Here is a 20,907-nt window from a genome sequence, read left to right as displayed (position 1 = left end):
TGTAGGCTTCACCAGGTGGAGTTGATATACTCCATTCCCTTCTGCGGATTAGTAAATCTGTGGGATTTTTACAGTAATGAAGCAGCTCATGGTCACTTTCTTTTTCCTCTGGTGCCAGCCCCAGATTAATTACCATGGTGTGAATTGGATTAACTACCCCTGGTTTGTTAGTCTAGTAATAAAGCCTCTACACAACAAATCAATATTAGGTATAGTGAGATGCTGACCCAGTCAAGATTTCCCTAAGAGTATTTCAGAGAATGGGGAAAATAGGCTTCAATTGATTTTTAATTGTTCAGTCCTCTTTGGAGCAGAGTGGCCCTCTGGAATGGGGTAAAGCATTGAAGGGTGGGGAGAAACCATTGTGGGGAAAGTGCTAAAGTGAGATCTTTTTGCAGGTATTTGGGTGGCCTGAGGTTACTACAAGCAACCTGTAAGAAATTCTACCAATTCTGCTCTGAGCAAGGGTAAGAAAAGTTCCATATTCTGTGAATTCACCAGTTTTACAATGAACTGCTAACATTAGTGCATTTCATAATCATGAGATTTTAAACCAAGGCCCTGTTTGCCCTCAGGTTGACATAAAAGACTCCAGGGCTACCATTTTAAAGCACAGAGGGAATTCTGTGTCTGGGTCAATATGTATTCCTCAACCAACATCACTAAAATAGATTATCTGGCCTGTTGTTGGACATTGCTGTGTGCACATTGGCTGCCCCATTTCCTACACTTTATACTTCAAATGTACTTCATTGGTGCTTTGGGACATCTTGAGATCATGAAAGGCAATGCATAAATGCAAGTTCTTTCCTTCTCGGTCAAATCATACTTATTTATTTAAAATAAATAAAATTCCTGTGATTTTGGAGAATCACACTTTTTTCCCGCAGTTCAATTAAATCTATTGATGAACTTTGTGTTCCAATTTTCAGAATTGCCTTGGCCAAAAGGAATTTCACTCTGAAATATGACACTAATATACCACGGCAGGTGGTGAGTATATTCATGAAAAGATTCATGTATGCTAATATTTAAATAGAAACAAAATACTGTGGATGCTGGAATCTGAAATAAAAACAGAAATTGCTGGAAAAACTCAGCAGGTCTGGCAGCATCTGTGGAGAGAGAAACAGAGTTGACGTTTCAAATCCAATATTACCTCTTTAGAACTCAACCAAAGAAGAGTTGTATTGGACTTGAAACGGTAATTCATTTTTTAAAGGAGTTATTACTTATGACTCTCCCATTGGCTATTCTTCATTAAAGTCTCAGCAAGTGGAATACAATTTCCCTCCTCCCACTGGAGGATGGACAGAATAGGACCTCCTTCCCCTCCCCACTGTGACTGTGACCCTGACTTATTTTCTTAGGTTTTATGCTCTTGTGGCTAAAACCTGGCTCGGGTAACACCGCTTCAAAGCGGTGCTATGCAGACAATGCCGAGCCTCCAGTCACAGACTCCATAACTGGACATTACCTGTGCATTCCACATAGGTTTCCTCATTGATATCAATTGGGAAAACTGATCCAAAACTCTGTTGCCTGTATTAACAATAAACAGCAGCCTACATTTATATAGTGCATTTAACATCATAAAAAGTCCCAATTTGACCTCAAGCCACATAAGGTGATATTAGGCCAGGTGACGAAAAAAAATAATCTGGCAACAAGGCCACTCACCTGCCACACCTGTGCTTGCTGACCTATGTTGGTTCAATTTTCTTAAATTTCAAAATTAATCCTTGTATTTAAAACCTTTCACGGCTCCATCCTTCCCTATCTCTGTAGCCTCCTCCAATTCTACAACCTGCAACTTTTATTTTCTCTGGTGTTTTGTGCAACTCCCCCTCCCTTCACTCCACCTTTGGCAGCCATGCCTTTAGCTGCTGAGCTTCTGTGATCTGGAATTACCTCTTGAGACAACTCTGCTTCTCCCTCCTCCTTAAAAACCAACTCTTCGACCAAGCTCTCAGTAGCCCCTAATATTTCCTGTCTTGGTAACCATTTATTTCTGATTGAGTTTCTCTAAAGAGCCAGGGAGTGCCATCCAGTATGCCTTATAAATGCAAGTTGTTGTGTTGCTGATGCATGAATTGAGGAATGAAAGATATGTAGGGTGGCTGGAATTGAACAGGAACAAGTGGATGTTAAAGAGATAAGTAAACCATGCTCAAGCCAATGATCCCAATCTCTGAGGCTCAAATTATCCCTTCAGCTGAGCTATTGGGAAGGGGGATCCTTTTGGGAGTATTTTCAGTGATGCAATTTATCTAACTTTCTCTGTAATTGTCTTTCTGCAGGGCCTTGCTGGAAGCAGGTTGGTATTAAGTTTCTGAGTAAATGTATTCGCTTTAAGTTAACATTTTTGTTGTCTATTGTCTAAGTTCTTGTCGGCGCTAGTCAAGAATTTTTCCTCTCAGTTCATTTGTGTAAAAATTTTAGTGCATAGCTATGCTACTGTTGTATCCTCTGTTGGATAGTGCTATTGCTGCTGGAATGGCAGGAGTGGCACTGTTACTAATAAAATGCTAATAAAATGTATGCTTCAGAGTAGTCACAGATTAATGATGGAATCGCCTTCTCTGCTCTGTCTGCACTTTTTTCTCCAGCTTCTCTTTCTCCCCTATTGTTTCCATTTTGAGTTTCTAGAATATAATTTCTTACATATATTCGTAGAATTGCACAAAGAATTTACAGTGCGGAATCGGCCATTTGGCCCAAAGCTGGTGTTTATGCTCCACTTGAGCCTCCGTCCTCCCTACTTCATCTCATCCTATCAACATATCCTTCCATTCATTTCGATCATGTGTTTATCTAGCATTCTATGCATCTTTGCTAGTCACTTGAACTACCCCCTTTGGTAGTGAGTTCCACATTGTAGCTATTCTCAAAGTAAAGAGATTTATCTTGAATTCCTTACTGGATATAATAGTGACTATCTTATGTTTATGGTCCATAGTTTTGGACTCCCCACAACTAGAAACATTTCTGCCCTATCAATCTTCTTCATAATTTTAAAAACCTCTATTAGGTCACCTCTTAGTCTTCTCTTTTCTAGAGAAAAGAACCCCAGTTTCTTTCTGATAGTTATAAAGGCTTGAGAGGGATTTGAAGGCTGGGAGAAAGTGAATGCAACAAAACCATTGAGGGAATTGACAAATATAACAATTTTAACTTTGACATACTTTGGGAGGAGGAGCTAATCCAGGTCGGTGAAGATGTGATGCTAAGAGTTGGAGAATCTGGTATCGTTACGCTTTTTAGCATTTTGCCTGATTGCTACAAAACAAAAGATTTGACCTCTAGGAGAGACCCAAATGCAAGCCCTAGTTGTGTTGAGCATTTTGCCTGATGTCCTCACAAAGGGAGATTTTGAAAGGATCAACCAGGTGACTTGGGAAATTTCAGAATAATTCCATGACATATTGTTCAAACATGCGTCCTGTCAGATTTGCTTAAGGTTAGTATTGACTACACATTGTGATGACTATCACTTTAAGATCAGTTCAGCTGAGTAAGGGGCACGTGATTTGTTCAACCAATGTGCGACTAGCATGCGGTATAAATTCTAGGGAAGGGTTTCCTAAGAAAAGTTGGCTGTATGAGGGGCTGGCTGGATACAAGCAGCCACAGAAGCTCTTATATAAATAAAATTTGTTTTGTGTGACTAAGAAGCCTCCCAAAGTGTGTTTCATATATCACATTCCTTTCCAACCAAGAAAGGTACTATGAATGTGAGGGGGGAAGAAGCACAGTTGGGAAATAGGGAAAAATTAACACTGGTTAAATATCTTTAACTAGTTTTGTTTTTGAAATGGTGGTTTGTGATTTTGTATGTGATATCAATAGCACTCATCTGTGGCCAACTATTTCATAACTTGGCAATTCTCTCAAGTTAAGCAGAAACGTTTAGAATAAACCCTGTGCTGACCTTTATGTAAGCCAACTGAATTGTGATTAACAGTGTCGAGGCATTTTTAACTAGATGCAACAGGATTTTACTAGTTGACCACTGTTGGCTCTGGTATTTCCAGTGGCAGGGCCTCATGCCTGCGCATTGCTCCTTTGGGACCTCTGTCAAGATGTTGTGATTCGTGGTAAAACAGATATAGATCTTTATTAAAAGCTAGTTAAGGTGGGACCATTACCATATTCCATCCATCATAATCCAGTCACCACTCACCTTGACCTTTTCAGATTATGAGCTCAAACTCAGAAGCTCTTAGAAGTCAAAAAACATTGGGGCTTATTTGAGAAGAATCAGTTACCCTTGGAATACTCGTGCTAGACGGATGAAATTCTCTTTTCTGGCACTTAATTTTTTTCGTTCTTCATGTCTCCCTGATAAAATTGATCATAGTTGGCAGAATTTTATTTTAAAATTTCAAACTCTTATTTTCCTCTCTCTCCTGTGTCAGGTATGTATCTCTGACCAATGTAGCCTGTAACCTCTGCTCATAAATTACTATCAGTACAATTTATATCTGTCGATCAGTATCATCCCCTCCTATTCATATCTGTTCTGATATATTAATATTCCTCTTTTCCCCATAAATAACATGACTCTGTTTGGTTTCCTCTTTTATGAGCTAATGGGAGTTGGGATAATGGATAAAAGCTTGTGCTTAATCAGTACACATCATATAGTCTGCATCTGCCAAAGCTCAGTGGGTAGACTACACTTCTGAGTCAGAAAGTTGTGGGTTCAGCCCCCACTCCAGGGAATTGAGCACAAATCCTAGGTAGGCACTCCATAGCAGTATTGAGGGGCACTCCATTGTCAGAGATGGCATCTTTCAGATGAGGCACTAAACTGAGGTCTTGTCTGAAAGATCCCAGATTTCGAAGAAGTGCAGGGAGGTTTTCTCCAGTGTCCTAACCAATACTTTTTCCAAAACAGAAATCTCTAAAACAGATTACCTGGCCATTATCACATTGTTGTTTGTAATATGTTGCTACATGCACACATTTACTGCTGTTTCCTACATTGCAAAATGTTGAAAGTACGTCATTGGTTGTAAAACACTTTGGGATGTCCTGAGGTTGTGAAAGGCACTATTGAAATAAAAGTTGTTATTTTACACAGGCTTCCTTATCTCCATTCTCACTGTGTTGAAATGGAGATGCAATCTACTGCTCTTAACTGAATTTTCCCAGCACCTCAACACTCAGGAATCCATTACCTCTTTGTCCTTCTACAATGTACAGACAGTTAACAGCAGGTTTAGTGTCATCTAGCTTATCTTCTCCCCTACTCTTTCTGACTTTATGGCTGCCTGTAGTGTGGGTCTTGTGACTTTACCTAGGGGCGGAGTTTTGCGGCCCCAACACAGTGGGGTCAGTGCCAGAAAATGTGGCGAGCCATTCAAGAGCCCATTAGCCAGAATATTGCCGTTGGCGTGCGAAGGCAGGCCCGACATGCTGACGTGTAAAATGACACGAGATGATGTCATGCGTGCATCCCGATGTCATCGCGCCTCATTTTTATCTTTCGTTCGGCAGCGGGCGGCTGTACGCCCGCTGAACTGTCAACGGCCAAATGTAATCAGCTTATTAACAATGCTGTGCGCCCAACCTTAAGGTTGGCGGGCAGGTGAAGAGCCCAAGCAGCCTTCGCGTTTTTCAGGAAACCTCATCCACATGCGGGGTGAGGTTTCCTGAAGGTTCTATAAAATATTTTAATAAATTTTGCTGCACTCAAACGTGTCCCAGTTCGTGTGACAATGTCATGTCACTGAGGGGACATGTTTAAATAATTTTTTACTTTATTTATAACAAGGTCTTTTTGTCAACTTAATCTCCTGAGGCAGCTCCGTGCCTCAGGGAGATTGCTGTGCTCTTCTGCGCGCATCAGGCCCCGACTCTCCCTCCTCTTCCCACGCGCACAGGTAGCACTGAGTGCTACTGGCTGCGTTTTATGCTGGTCGGGCCTTAATTGGCCCACCTACATAAAATGGCAGCATGCAGCCAATCGTGGGCAGCGATCGGCTCCTTGCCCACTCCTGCCCAGCCCGCCTGACATAGGTAAGATTTGGCCCATTGACTTCGGTGGACCGGATGTTCCGCTGGCGGGAGGGGCCGTAAAATTCCATCCTAGGTTTCGGAATTGGTTGAAAAAAATCTTGTAGCATTATGTGCAGTTCATACCTATTGCAAAGTTCCCATGTTCTGACTATATTTCTAGAGTTGTGACAGTCTCAATTTCACGCAGTTTTTCTTCTTACAGTGCTATTGTGTCAGCCACACTTAAATGCTTGATGAAGTTCTATGACTTAATTGATGATGTGAGTAATCATGCACTGACCTTTACTTTTATCTTCTTTAGTAGTTTTATAGAACCATCGTGGAATAGCAATTAGAATAATTTTGTGGAGCTTTTTTTTCCTCTTGTCAATTTTCTCACTTCTCCATCCCACTTGAGAGCACTGACTCTTCGCTGGCATAATTGAACATTTTAAAACTGGGATTGGTAGATTTTGGTTAGGCAAGGGTACCATGAGTTTCAGAACCAAGGTGGTAGGTGGAGTCAAGATACAAATCAAGCATTTTCTAGCTGGAGGACCTGAATGGCATTACACCTGTTTCCTGAACAAATTTCCCACCTCCACAATTGCAATGCTAAGCCACTGCCCATTGAGAGTATGTATCAAGCAATTGTGCATGCATCCAACAGTTTTCCAACCGTTAAATGGAAAGACAGAAAATTATGTGTTGTGACACACACCGTTTCCTGATGCACTGACAGCACACATGTTCAAAATTTACCCTTTAGTTCTGTAGGCACCAATCAACCTTCAGTATCTCAACCAAACTGCTAATATTCACCTGAATCTAAACATTAAGGATTCAGTTTTACTCTTGGAGACCTTTTATCCCATTATCCTGGGCACTAACTTACTGTTGCACATTGTCCCTTCACAAAATGTTTGTTTTAGTGTATAAGAAGGAACAAGGTAAACAAAGTACATATTCAGAAATTGACTTAATGGAATAAAGATAAAGCAATCTTTTCTTTCAATCTTTTAAACTAATTTAATTTCTTTGACAGGATTTACCCAAGCCAATCAGGGCAAACTTTATTCTGAATGTAGAGACCGAAGAGTTAGTTATTACCGCAGGACTTCAGGATCGAGTTGTCCAGGTATAGTTCAAATATTAGAAATATAATGGATTAAAATGAATGAAATTTTAACGATAAAAGTGTTGGATTTACCAATAATGCCCACACCCTGTGAAGGAATTAAAAAAAAGCCACCAACAGGCTAATTGGTCATTTATCGTAATTTATAGGGAAGCAATGGTATAGTGGTATTGTCACTAGACTGGTTATCCAGGGACCCAGGGTAATGCTCTGGAGACATAGGTTCGAATCCCACCACGGCAGATGGTGGAATTTGAATTCTATAAGATGAACATGAAAGCATTGTCGATTGTTGTAAAACCCATCTGGTTCACTAATGTCCTTTAGAGAAAGAAATCTGCTGTCCTTACCTGGTCTAGCCTACATGTGACTCCAGACCCCAGCAATGTAGTTGACTCTTAAAATGCCCTCTGGACAAGGGCAATTAGGGATGGGCAATAAATGCTGGCCTAGCCAGTGACGCCCACATCCCATGAACAAATAAAAAAAAATCTTACTGCTCATTGTGGGATCTTGCTTTATGCAAAGTGGCAAAAGTAATATTTTGTATGTTAAAGCACTTGCAGGAATTTTAGTTTAAATTACAATACGAGGGCATATAACACAGGGTTGAGTTAGATTGAATGTATTATTTAAAAATATTTTTGTCACATTGGTCAAAAGTGAAACTTCTTTCTTAATTTAGGTTTATGAGGGACTTGTTTACATGGATTTCAGCAAGGAACTGATGGAGAAACAGGGTTATGGTAAGGGAACTGTTTGGTTGGGTTCGATGAATAGATTGGTCTTGTGTGTCATCAGAGAATCTGTGAAGTCGCCCCTTTAGGTTACAATCATCCTTGAATTACCATTGGAAAAACATTATGTTTGATAGTGCGAGTATGTTTCACTTATAAATATTACAAAGTATGTATAGCACAGAAACAGACCATTCAGCCCAACAGGTCTATGCTGGTACTTCTACTCCACATGAGCCTCCTCCCACCGCCCTTCATCGAACCCCACCAATATAGCCTTCTATTCCTTTCTCCATCTTTGTTTATGGTAACTTTCCCATGAATTCTACATTTACCTCAACTACTCTCTTTGGTAGTGAGTCCCACATTTTAACCACTCTTTGGGTAAGGAGAATTCTCCTGAATTCCCTAGTGGATGTATTAGTGCATATTATATTATAGCTCATCATCCCCTAGTTCTGGCCTTATGTGAAGGAGCTTTATATATTTTTGCACCACCTCCATCGCTTCCCTGCTGTCAATTTCTAATCTTATTCTTCAAATGTATCTCTCATATGAGTTATTCTTTGACTAGTCCTCATTCATCATCAAAGAGTTAGGATGCATAAAAGATTGGTGACTTCAGTCTTATTTTGTGAATCAGTACTGGAGGGACATGTGCTGATTGCTACAGCTGAAACTCCAGACCTGCACAAGAGCAAGCACCACAGTCAGTTGTTGAAAAAGTTTAATTTTAACATTCTTGTGAAAGACTCATTCTAGGAACCCATTAGAAATTTCCGCCACATTGTTATGCCTACTTGCATTAGGAAGTGACTGATGTCCAATTTTCTAGGACTGCAAAATTAATCAAATTTGGCAGTGATCCCAGACAAATCAATGGGCAGAATTTTATGTTTGTCAGACGGGCGGGTCCATTCCAATTGGCGACGGGCGCATAGCCAATTAAGGCCCGCCCAGCATGTTGCAGACTCCTGTGGACAGCGGGAATTTCAAATGTGTGGCGGGCATGTACAGACCGCTGGTTCCAATGGGAAACCAGAAGTCTGTATAAAGAAAGGCCAGGCAGCCTCCTTTAGGCTGTTCACCATGGCCAGCAATCGGTGCAGGGGATCTGCACAGTGGGCTCCAGAGGAGGGCAGGGCAGAGGAGGAGGGGGGCAGGCCAACGTGCCCCTCCGTTCTCTGATGCCTGCCTTGCTGCCCTCCTCGAAGAGGTTGCAGAACATTGGGAGGTCTTGTTTCCCGAGGATGGGAGGAGGAGGGCCCCCCACGTAACCAAGCAGGCCTGGCAGGAGGTGGCGGAGGTCGTCAGCTCTCAAGATGCTGTGCGGCTCACAGGGACCCAGTGCCGCAAGTGCTTCAATGATTTGTTGCACTCTGGAAGGGTGATTACCATGTCGGTGTTGGAATTTTACCCAGCAGGTGGCCTTAGCCTTTGAGGCTCCCCCCCCTCCCCCCACGTCTTAGTGTCGTTACTGCATTGGGCACTTGGTGCACGCTGGGTGGGCAAACAGATAGTGACCATGCTTACATCAGCCTTAGTGGTTGAGGAGAAGATGGGTTCTCCCTGCAGCATATGTTGGTGTTTGTCGCATTTGAGTAGTCTGGGGGCAACCTGCAGGGGAGGGGGCTAGGCACATACTCAGAACTCCAACACATGTCATATTGATGGTGATGAAGGGGAGCATCAAGGTGTCGTGGCCAAGAGCCATCTACTGGCCTCAGCACTGCACCTAGTTGCGCCTCCTTGCCATGGGCGCTAAGACCTGTGTGTTATTGAAAGTGATGGACACCGAATGTGTCCAAGGTGGCCGTTGGGGGAGGGGGTTGGGAGCAGCTGTACTACCTTTTGGTGACTAATCACCAGTAATGTGGACAGGAGCCGCTGGAGGCCACTGTGGGTTGGTGTGCGGCGTGCGCATGCAGAGTACATGAGTGCTCTTCTCTGTTCTGCAGGCAAAAACAGAACACAACAACCAGGAGCATTTGCGGACTGGTGGTGGCAAGGCCATGCTGCAGCACGTCACCCACTTCAAGGAGCAGGCCAAGGAGCTGGGGAGGAGGCAAGCGGTCAGGTCGGCAGATTTCGGTGAGGCTGGGATGCAGCGGCCAGGTATTTGAGGCCCACAGTCCCATCCGCTCTATCTCCCCACCATCCAGAGCACTGATGGTTGCTGCAATTGTTAATACAGCAACACTGCTCATTCACAGACTGATACAATCAGACGTGTGGGTCATACACAAAGGTCCCTCGGCCCCTTGAGAATGCGCGTTTCTAGCACCTTTCAAAGTCGCCTTATCCCATTTCTGACCACTATCCCCAAGGCCTAACATGCCATGGCATCGCTGCTGCACATCCAAATACTTAATGCATCTTGGGAGGGTTTGTACCTCCACCACCCTTTCAGCCACTCCGTCCCACATTACTCTGTCCAAAAGGTCCTCAGAACCATACCTGTCAACCTCATGGCACTCAAATAAATGCCACCACGTTAGTCATCCCTGCGCCAAGGGGAAATGTTGCCTTATGTCCACCTGTTCTATACCCCTCATAACGGTGTGAAGGTCAATAACGTGACCTGTCAATCTCCTGTGCTCCACGGCAAATGTCGCAAGTGTATGCAATGTTTTCTTATCACTGCAACTCTCCAGGCCAGCATGGGGGCATCCAGGTCAGGAACCTCTGTACTCTCTCCACTCCAATACCATCCCTCCCATGAAACGCAGGTCACAACCGAACGCAGAAGTGTAGCTGTGGCCTTGACAGCATTTTCTGCACTTGCAACATGACCTCCCTTTTCCTCCATTCTATTCCTCAGCTAATAAAGGCAAGTTTGGCCTTTATCTTGTTAAACGCCTTATGTTCCTGTTCTGCTACCTTAACCGGTCTGCTCAGTAAGGTCCCTGTAATCTTTCCTACTTTCCATGGTCCTACCATTTCTCGTGTATTCCTGTACCTTGTTTGTCTTGCCCAAGTGCTTAACCTCACACTTATCCACATAACATTCCATGTGGCATTCCTTAGGCCATCTGACCAGGCTGTCTGTATGTGCGTGCAATGTTTCGGCCTCCTCTTGACTACTTACCACCCCACCAATGTTCCTCTCCTTAGGTTCTTGAAAGTTGAGTGCATTATGAGGCTGGGTTGCGGGGGGTGGGGATGAATTGTGTTACTGTCTGAATGCTAACTGATGCACTCCTTATTGTTAATTTCAGCATCACCACCGCATGGCCACCAGGACCAAGTCCAGAGCCCCCCCTCCACATCTGAGGGGCGTCACTTGCAATTTGCATCACATAATTTCAGCGAGCCAGGCACCAGTGCAGCGACTACTATAAGGGTGGGGATTTTAATGTCGGCTAGTGTCCCAGGGCACAGTGGAGAGGGCGCTTCACAATCGCTGGAGGAGATGGCATGGACAGCATGCGCCAATGGCGCCAGCAGCCAGAGGACTGTAGGAGACTAGGCACATGCTGAGTCGGGCAGTGATGATGTGCCTCTGGAGATGTCCGTCATGCAGCAGCTGCAGGACAAGCGGCAGGGTACGCAGGAGCATCTGGCAGGGTTGCCTGAGGGTGAGCTTCACTTGGTCTTTGTGGTGGAGGATTTGGTCTTTGTGGTCGAGGAATCCAGGCAGAGTGTCAGTGATGGCATGAACCTCAGGACAGAGCTTCAGGCTTCCTCCATTGAGAGATTGGCGCCTCTCATGGAGCGGGGCTTCCAACAGATTGATCAGCATCTGATTGGGTTATGTTCTGACCTGCAAGCCCTCACAGTGCTAATAGCCACAGGTGGTCATTGGCAATATGGAAAATGTTCTGGGCACCAACTGTCCCAGCTCAGTGCTCATCCATTTGTGGTCGGCGCAGCAGCTGCCTGGCATTGCTGCGAGCTCCTCTCAGGGTACTCCGGACGAGGGCAGCAGCTCCTCCGCCCCTCTGCCAGTGACCGTTGGATCCGTTGAGGCTGCGACAACTGGGGAGGTGCCAGTTCTGGAACTGGCCACTCCCTCCCAGGCGGGGCCAGCACAGGCTCCACGGGCCAGAGGACATCCGTCAAGGTCATCGAGGCCAACAGGCCAGCAGAGTCAGCAGGCTGTCTCACAAGCCACTCCGAGCGATGGGGCGGCACCAAGACGTAGCACCCGCAAACGTAAGCATAAGGCACTTTAGGCACTCCATGGGTTTGTCACTGGTGCTTTTGTGTTGACCCTAGATTAGGGAATTTTTGTCAACTTCACAGCTACATTTTTTCATGTGTTTGGTGGAATAAAGTCCACATTTGTGACCATGGCTGAGGGTGTTTCCTTTGTGCGTCATTTGTCTGTTTCACAGACATATCATGAGTGTTTGAGTGGACATTGATGTTTCTGTACTAAGCCCTTAGTTGCAGCTGATGAGGTGGAAGATGTAGCACCTAAGTGCCGCATGTGGAAGCGCGATGCAACGCTGGTCCTGCAGATCCATGTGTGTGGAGCTAGTTGAAGGTTCGTTTGATTAAAGTGTCCCGGATGTCCCTGCCTCCTTGGAATAGTAGCGGGTCGGCGTGCTGCCCCTCATCATTGCCCTGTGCTTCCTCATCCTCTGAACCACTGCTGGATTCATCATGTGCAGCCACATCCACTGCGTCAAGGTCTTCATCGTCAACTGCATCCCCCCTTTCCAGCGCAAGATTGTGCAGAGTGCGGCATGCTACCACTATCACAGAGACGCGCTCTGGGGGATACTGGAGTGCACCCCCAGAATGGTCCAGGCATCGGAAGTGCATCTTGAGAAGACCGATGACACTCTCCACTGCAATCCTTGTAGTGCCCTGGCTCCTATTATATCGCTCCTCAGCTTCTGTTCTTGGAAGGCGGAGAGGCATCATGAGCCACCTTCTAATGGGACAGCCCTTGTCACCCACCAGCCATCCATCCAGCCTAGCCGGAGCACTGAAAAGACCCAGCACCTGGGAGTGTCTGAGAATGTAGGCGTCGTGGGAGCTGCCTGGGTACCTTACACAGACTTGCAGAATCTGCATCCTGTGATCACACACTATCTGCACGTTCATGGAGTGGAAGCCCTTCCTGTTGACGAAGGCACCGGGCTCACCTGCTGGCGCCTTGATGGCCACATGTGTACAGTCTATTGCATCCTGGACGCAGGGGAAGACAGCAATCGCTGCAAAGCTTCTGGCTCGCAGTGCCTGACTTGCCTGGTCGCAGCGGAAGTGGATGAGGGTCAATGCACGTCTGAACAGAGCATCTGTAACCTGCTTGACACAAGTGTGGACAGCTGATTGGGAGACACCGCAAAGATCACCCACCGAGCCCTGGAAGGAGCCAGAGGCATAGAGGTGGGGGACAACTGTAAGCTTCAGAGCTGCTGGCATAGGGTGTCCACCCACACAGTTAGGAGATATCTCAGGACCAATCATCTGACAGATGTAGTTGACTGTCTCCCTTGAGAGTCGGAGTCTCCTTCGGCACTGCACCTCAGGCATATTGAGGTAGCTGCTTCGCCACCTGTATACCCTGGCAGCAGGATAGTGGGGTCTTCTGTGGCCCCTTCCACCTTGGACAACCTCTTGGCCCTGTGCCCCTTGCGCCTGTGCCTGGCCTCCCAAAGGTGGCTCCCCTGGAGGCTGATTGTCCATTCCCGGCCACCTCCTTATTCTATCACTCCCTTCCTCCTCAGAGGAGCTGCTTCCAGTGAAGGTGTCAGAACCCATACCCCCAGGCTAAATGGAGGCCTCCGGAAAACTGCAGGCCCGAGAAAGATTCCTGACTGCCAAGCTGAAACTTCAAAGTACACGGAAAGCTGTTGGAAATCAATCTGAACTATTAACAATCACACAGGCAAGTTTAAAACAATTTCTGCAATAAATACTTTACATAAAACATTAACAACCCCACTGAGCCCACATATCCCGCCTGTGGATGAGTTTTGTTAAAAAGTTGCTTACCCGCCTGCCTGTTGCGCCCATGCGCCAAGCCGAAGATCACACGGGCGCCTCAAAATCGGCGTCGATTGCCGAGTTAAGGGCCTTAACAAGGCCTTTAATTAATGGCGGGCGCGTGTCGCCCTTCATCGCGCGCCTGCCCAATTAAATATTGCGATGCTACACTCTGACGTCAGCACGTGACATTTTAAGCGCTGACGTGCGGGGTCCACCACCCACACGTCATACATAAAATTCTGCCCAATGAGTATGTCATGGCTTCAAATATATACAGAATTGCAGGATTTTTTAAGGCGAATCAACTGTGCTCAGATACATATGAACATACGAAAATGACAGACAGGAAAAGACCCACTAGTCCATCCTGCCATCGAGTTAAAAATGCTTTTGCAGCATGGAAGTAAACAATGAGGAAGATAGTAAAGACTTCAGGAGGAAATAGACAGGCTGGAAGCAAGGGCAGATACATGACAGATTAAATTCAATGCAGAGAAGTGCGAAGTGATACAATTTGGTAGGAAGAATGAGGGGAGACAATACAAAAAAGATAGACTTGCATTTATATGACACCTTTCATGACCGTAGAACATTTCAAAGTGCATTGGAGTCAGTAAAGTACTTTTGAAGTGTAGTTACTGTTGTAGGCAGCAAATTTGTGACAACATATTTGCTCACAGCAAGCTCTCTCAAACAGATATGGTAATAACCAGCTAAAATGTTTTTATGAATTTGATTGAGAGATAAATATTGGCCATAAATCTGATAAATAAATCTATGTACAGCTAAGAGGACAGATGGGGCCTCGGTTTAACGCTCATCTGAAAGGCAGCAGCTACGACAATGCAGCACCTCCTCAATATTGCATTGGAGTGTAAGCTTTGATTTGTGTGCTCAAGTCTTTGAGCTTCTGACTCAGATGAGAGAGTGCCACCAAATGAGCAGCAGCTTACACCTAATTTCAAATTAGTTTGTAATTTAATGCAGAGAAGTGAGAGATGATAAATTTTGGTAGGAAGAATGAGGAGAAACAATACAAAAAAGAACAAAATAAAGACTTAAATTTAAAGAACGCCTTTTATGACCACAGGAAATCAGCACTGATGACCTAAGTGATACAAGTTTAAAAGGGGTGCAAGAAGAGAGAGACCTGGGATGTTTGTGCACAAATCTTTAAAGGTGGCAGGGCAGGTTAACAAAACAGTGAATGAAGCATATGGACGATATAAATAGAGTACAAAACTTGGAAGTTATGCTAAACCTATATTTTTAAAATCAAGGTTTGGACCTATTGTGTCTAATTCTGAGCACTACACTTTAGCAGGGACAGAGGCCAGGATCGTCAGGTTGGCGAGTAGGGGGTGGAGCCTGCTCGCCAACACGTAAAATGACGTGGGATGACATTGGGCAGAATTCCCGACGTCACCCTGTGTCATTTCAATTCTCAGGTCGGCGGGGGCGCAGCCAAATCAGGTGTGTGCCCGCCGACCTGTCAACAGCCTTCAGAAAAAGCATGAAACCTCATCCATTGGTGGGATGAGGTTTCATAAGGGTTTTTAAAAATGTAATAAACGTTGTGATTTAAAGTGTTAGACATGTCCCAACTCATAAGTGTCACATGAGGGGACATGTCAGGGAAATTCTGTTTGTGCACCTTTACCATTTTTAAATTTGGCGCCGATCTCCCTGAGGCAGCCCTTAGGCTCAGGGAGATGAGTGCGCTCTTCTGCGCGCATGCGTGAAAGAGCACACCCTCGGCTGTGGGAATTCCCCCCTGCCCCCCGCCCGCACAGGGAGCGCATAGTGCTTCCTGGTGGGTGTTACGCTGGGCAGGCCTTAATTGGCCTGCCCACCTGCCCGCGCCCACTCCTGCACTCCCCCCCCCACCCCTGACAAGAGGAAAATTCTTCCCATAAAGTATTTGCGAGGGTAGAGAAGAGATTGACCAGGCAGTTCCAGGGATGAGGGATTATAGTTATGTAGATAGACTGGAGAAGCTGGGATTGCTTTCGTTGGAGTGGAGAAGGTTAACAGGAGATTTGATAAAAGCATTTTAAATCATGAAAGATTTAGATAGAGTAAATAAAGAGAAACTTTCCAGTAGGTTGATACCTGTTGATGCAGATTTAAGATGATTGTAAAGGAAGCAAAGGATGATAATGCAGCAAGACCTGGACAATATCCAGGCTTGGGCTGACAAGTGGCAAGTAACATTCACGCCACACAAGTGCTAGGCAATGACCATCTCCAAGAAGTGAGAATCCAATCATCGTCCCTTGACATTCAATGGCATTATCATCATTGAATTCCCCCCCCCAAACTATCAACATTCTGGTGATTACCATTGACCTGAAACTGAACTGGACTAGCCATATAAATACTGTGGCTACAAGAGCAGGTCAGAGGCTAGGAAACTTGCGATGAGTAACTCACCTCCTGACCCCCCCAAAGCCTGTCCACCATCTACAAAGCACAAGTCAGGAGTGTGATGGAATACTCTCCATTTGCCTGGATGAATACAGCTCTAACAACACTCAAGAAGCTTGACACTATCCAGGGCAAAGCAACCCACTTGATTGGCACCTCTTCCACAAACATTCACTGCCTCCACCACCGACAAATAGTGGCAGCAGTGTGTATCATCTACAAGATGCACTACAGAATCTCACTAAGCCTCCATAGGCAGCACCTTCTAAACCCACGACCACTACCATCTAGAAGGACAAAGACAGCAGATAGATGGGAACACCACCACCTGGAAGTTCCCCTCCAAATCACTCACCATCCTGACTTGTAAAAATGTCGCCATTCCTTTGCTATCAGTGGGTCAAAACCCTGGAACTGCCTCCACAACAGCCTAACGGTGGGTGTACCTACACCACATGGACTGCAGCAGTTCAAGAAGGCAGCTCACCACCACCTCCTCAAGGGCAATTAGGGATGGGCTATAAATGCTGGCCTAGCTAGTGATGTCCATAATCCCGTAAATGAATTTAAAAAGTAAATAAATAAATTTTAACAGCATAAGGATTTGGAATGCACTGTCTGTTAGTGTGGTGGATACAGATTCAATAGTAGTCTTGAGAATTGGTTAGTAGACAGGAAACAGAGTAGGAATAAATGGGCGGTGACTAGTGGGGTACTGCAGGGATCAGTGCTTGGTCCCCAGCTATTCACAATATATATTAATGATTTGGATGAGGAACCAAATGTAATATTTCCAAGTTTGCTGACAACACAAAATTGGTGGGAATGTGAGTGGTGAGGAGGGTGTTAAGAGGCTTCAAGGCAATTTAGACAAGTTGAGTGAGTGGGCAAATATATGGCAGATGCAGTATAACGTGGATAAGTGTGAAGTTGTCCACTTCAGTAGAAAAAACAGAATAGCAGAGTATTATTTAAATGGTGATAGATTGTGAAATGTTGATGTACAAAAGGACCTGGGTGTCCTTGTACACCAATCACTGAAAACAAGCATGCAGGCGGTTAAAAGGCAAATGGTATGTGGGCCTTCATTGCGAGAGAACTTGAATACATGAGCAAGGATATCTTACTGCAGCTGTACAGGGCCTTGGTGAGACAGCACCTGGAGTTTTGATCTCCTTACCTAAGAAAGGATATACTTGCCATAGAGGGAGTGCAGCGAAGGATCACCAGACTGATTCCTGGGATGGCACGATTGTTGTATGAGCAGAGATTGGGTTGACTTGGCCTGAATTCACTGGAGTTTAGAAAATGAGAGCATCTCATTGAAACATATAAAATTCTAACAGGTCTGGACAGACTGGATGCAGGGATGATGTTTCCTCTGACTGGGGGGCTCTAGAACAAGGGGTCACAGTCTCAGGATACAGGGTAGGCCATTTAGGAATGAGGAGAAACTTCTTCACTCAGAGGGTGGTGAACCTGTGGAATTTTCTACCACAGAAGGCCATTGAGGCCAAGTCACTGAATATACTTAAGAAGAAAATAGATAAATTTCTAGTTTCTAAAGGGGCCAAGGGATATGGGGGTAGAGTGGCAGTATGATGTTGAAAAAGAGGATCAGCCATGGGCATATTGAATGGCCGAGCAGGCTCGATGGGCCAAATGACCTACTCCTGCTCCTATTTTGAAGCTGGATAAATACTTAAAGGTGAAAAAGTTGCAGGATGGGTGGGGGAATGATACTTAACTGGATTGTTCTTTAAAAGAGGTGGTCCAGACTTGCTGAGCTGAATGGCCTCCTTCTGCACAATATTGTTCTATGATTCAATAACAATGCATGCAGTCCGCTATCCCATCAAGACTCAAGTAATCTCCTGGGAAATGCACAAAAAAAAATCCAAGGCAGATAGAAAGAAAGAAATCTGAAAAATTCCTCCCCTACCCCTTTATGCAAAGCATCACAGGAAACCTGCCTCTTGTACGAAATGATCTCCATCCCAGACAGAAAATAGAAAGCTCTCACTTGAGGGAATACAGTGAATCAGTATCCACTACATGAGTTGGCAGCCTGTTCCACACCCTCTTTTCACTGGAAATTCTGGTTCTGCCCTTTACATAACTTGTAACCTTGGCTCCACAAAAATATTCAGTTGAAATATTTGGTCCTTGTTTTGTAAATCTCGATCAAAACACCTGTAAGCTGTACATGCCACGTTTGTCAACAATTAAGGCAATGCGAAAAGAAAGGAATGTAAAGGAACATGCATGTTATTCTGCCCATGGATGAGGTTTAAAAAAAAACGCAAAAGTTCGCTTGGCCTTTCCGCCTGCCTGCAAACTGTTATGTTGAACGGGCAGCGAAAATTTTGATTTAATTGGTTACTTAATGGCCTTAACACGCCTTTTAATTGTCGGTGGGTGTGCACCGGAGCTGGCAGCGCGCCCGCCCTCTGAACTAATACGTGACTATGTTGGCACGCTCGGCCAACATCAACGCTCGTCATTTCACGCTTGAGCAAGTTGGACGTGTGCCCGCCTGCCTGGTGAAAATCTCTGCCCGTGAATTTCAGTCACCTCCTGTCGTGTACTAAACAGGTTTGCTGTATAGTATGGCGAACAGTCAATATTCCAGAGAAAGAGACAGATGCAGACAGCCTTGGTGGAAGATCAGGCCCATGAAGAGGATGCAACAGTGGGTAGAATGTGGAACTTGCTACCATAAGAAGTAGTTGAGGTGAATATCATTCATGAATTTAAGAAGTGTGGGAAAAGGCTCGTGTACAACATAAACATCAGCTTGGACCCCTTGGGCCAAATGGCCTGTTTCTTTGTTGCTATATAATGTAACAGATGTGCATGCAAAAGCAACAAGAACTTCAAAGGAAACATATTTGGGACCAGGTCACTGTATCATAAATTCCCATTATCACAACACAACGCCCATCACAGAACAGCACCAACTAGAATAACCTTTCCGTAACGTACCGCTATTCCTTCTTGTATCCAGCAGCAATAGTTGAACGCAATAGCAAAATAATTCAGTCACAATAAAAGGGATCACATCCTTCTTTAAAGTCCCCAGGTTATTAATTATTAAGATAAATTCATTATTTCTTTACTTCATTTTTGGGAAACAGTGTCAATGGCAAGGCAAGCATTTATTGCCCATTCTTAATTGTCCTTGAAAAGATGGTGGTCGGCTTTTTGTCTCGAATAACTGAAGTCCATGTGGTGAAGTAGCTCCCGTAATGTTGTTTTTTGTGTCCAGCTATGATGAATGAAGGATGATATAAGTCCAAGCCAGGAATGGTGTGTGATAGAGGGAAACTTGGAAGTGATACTATTACCGTGCACCTGCTATCCTTAGTCTTGGTGATGGAGATCAGTGGTTTGATGAGGTAGTATTCCTGTGCTTAATAAATTTTATTTTCTCCTCCATGTTTAGGAAGCTATATTACCATGGATATAAGCAGTTCACCACACTTCTGGCTTGCTTATATGAGAGATCCAAGTGATTCTGGAAAAATTCACAGTAATGTGAGACAGCAATGGCTCAATGGTTAGTAGAGACTAATACTGACAAAAAAATTAGTATTTTTATTTAAATAGAAAAACAGAAAATGCTAGAAAACCTCAGCAGGTCTGGCAGCCAACATGGAGAGAAAAACAGAATTAATGTTTTGAGTCCATATGACTCTTCCTCAGAGCTGAAGAGGTAGAAATGTGACGGATTTTATACTTTGTTTTGATTAGTAGTTTGAATCAATTTCACTATTGGCGCTATCTTTAACATTGTCTGTGGCTAATGAATTCTAATTTGCAGCAAGTTCTTTTTAATTTTCAGGTGATTCTGATGTTGTGGCAGCAATGAAAACCTTTGCAGAACTCACTGACCTGGCTAAGTAAGTAACCTTTGAAAAGAGTTGCATAATTTTAGCAATTATGTATGGAAATTCTTCACACAGTAATTTCTTATAGTTAACTTAAATGCTTTTGGGTAGAATTTTCCTTATTGAATTATAAATGGAGAGATGGGTAGACAGTGGCATAGTGGTATTATTACTGGACTAGTATTTCAGAGACCCAGGGTAAAGCTTTGAGGAAACAAAAACAAAAAATAGCTGGAAAAACTCAGCAGGGCTGATAGCATCTGCAGAGAGGAACACAGTTAACGTTTCGAGTCCGTATGACTCTTCATCAGAACATCTGATGAAGAGTCATACGGACTCGAAACGTTAACCGTATTCCTCTCCGCAGATGCTGTCAGATCTGTTGAGTTTTTCCAGCTATTTTTTTGTTTCAGATTTCCAGCATCCACAGTATTTTGCTTAAAGCTCTGAGGACCCAGGTACATATCCCACCGTGCCAGATGATGATCACGAAACCATTGCCGATTGTTGTAAAAACGCATCTGGCTCACTAATGTCCTTTAGGGAAGGAAATCTGCTGTCCTTACCTGGTCTGGCCTACATGTGAGTCCAGACCCACAGCAATGTGGTTGACTCTTAAATGCCCAATAAACAAGGGCAATTAGGGATGGGCAATAAATGCTGGCCTAGCCAGTGATGCCCACATCCCATGAATGAATACATGAAAAGAAATAACCAGTGAAACTCTAGTGTTGGCAAGACTAATGCCAAAATTGACAAGCAGTGCTTT

General features: G+C 44.4%; 2 protein-coding genes across 8 annotated transcripts in view; one reads left to right on the top strand and one right to left on the bottom strand.

Annotated features, from left to right (window-relative positions):
* sc5d (sterol-C5-desaturase) overlaps positions 1-20,907 on the bottom strand; it is a 76,191-nt gene that overhangs the window by 43,110 nt on the left and 12,174 nt on the right. The gene's annotated exons all lie outside the window — the stretch shown is intronic.
* Positions 1-20,907, top strand: part of LOC121269660 (glucuronokinase with putative uridyl pyrophosphorylase) — a 55,286-nt gene that overhangs the window by 24,469 nt on the left and 9,910 nt on the right. For 4 of the 7 annotated variants that reach the window (XM_041174438.1, XM_041174437.1, XM_041174439.1 and 1 more), the window contains exons 12-19: positions 399-467; positions 933-993; positions 2,301-2,317; positions 6,227-6,284; positions 7,049-7,141; positions 7,827-7,887; positions 19,694-19,807; positions 20,093-20,150. In XM_041174438.1, coding sequence (XP_041030372.1) covers positions 399-467; positions 933-993; positions 2,301-2,317; positions 6,227-6,284; positions 7,049-7,141; positions 7,827-7,887; positions 19,694-19,807; positions 20,093-20,150 — 531 coding nt within the window. Of the gene's footprint in view, positions 1-398; positions 468-932; positions 994-2,300; positions 2,318-6,226; positions 6,285-7,048; positions 7,142-7,826; positions 7,888-9,836; positions 9,994-11,096; positions 11,339-19,693; positions 19,808-20,092; positions 20,151-20,907 lie in introns of those variants that run through there. The other 3 variants (XM_041174444.1, XM_041174442.1, XM_041174443.1) reach the window with 3 other exon arrangements.

Source organism: Carcharodon carcharias, chromosome 25, assembly GCF_017639515.1.
Source record: "Carcharodon carcharias isolate sCarCar2 chromosome 25, sCarCar2.pri, whole genome shotgun sequence".
In the NCBI taxonomy this organism is placed as follows: Eukaryota; Metazoa; Chordata; class Chondrichthyes; order Lamniformes; family Lamnidae; genus Carcharodon; species Carcharodon carcharias.
Note: the sequence above shows the minus strand (reverse complement) of the source record. Positions and strands in the feature narration are given on the sequence as shown.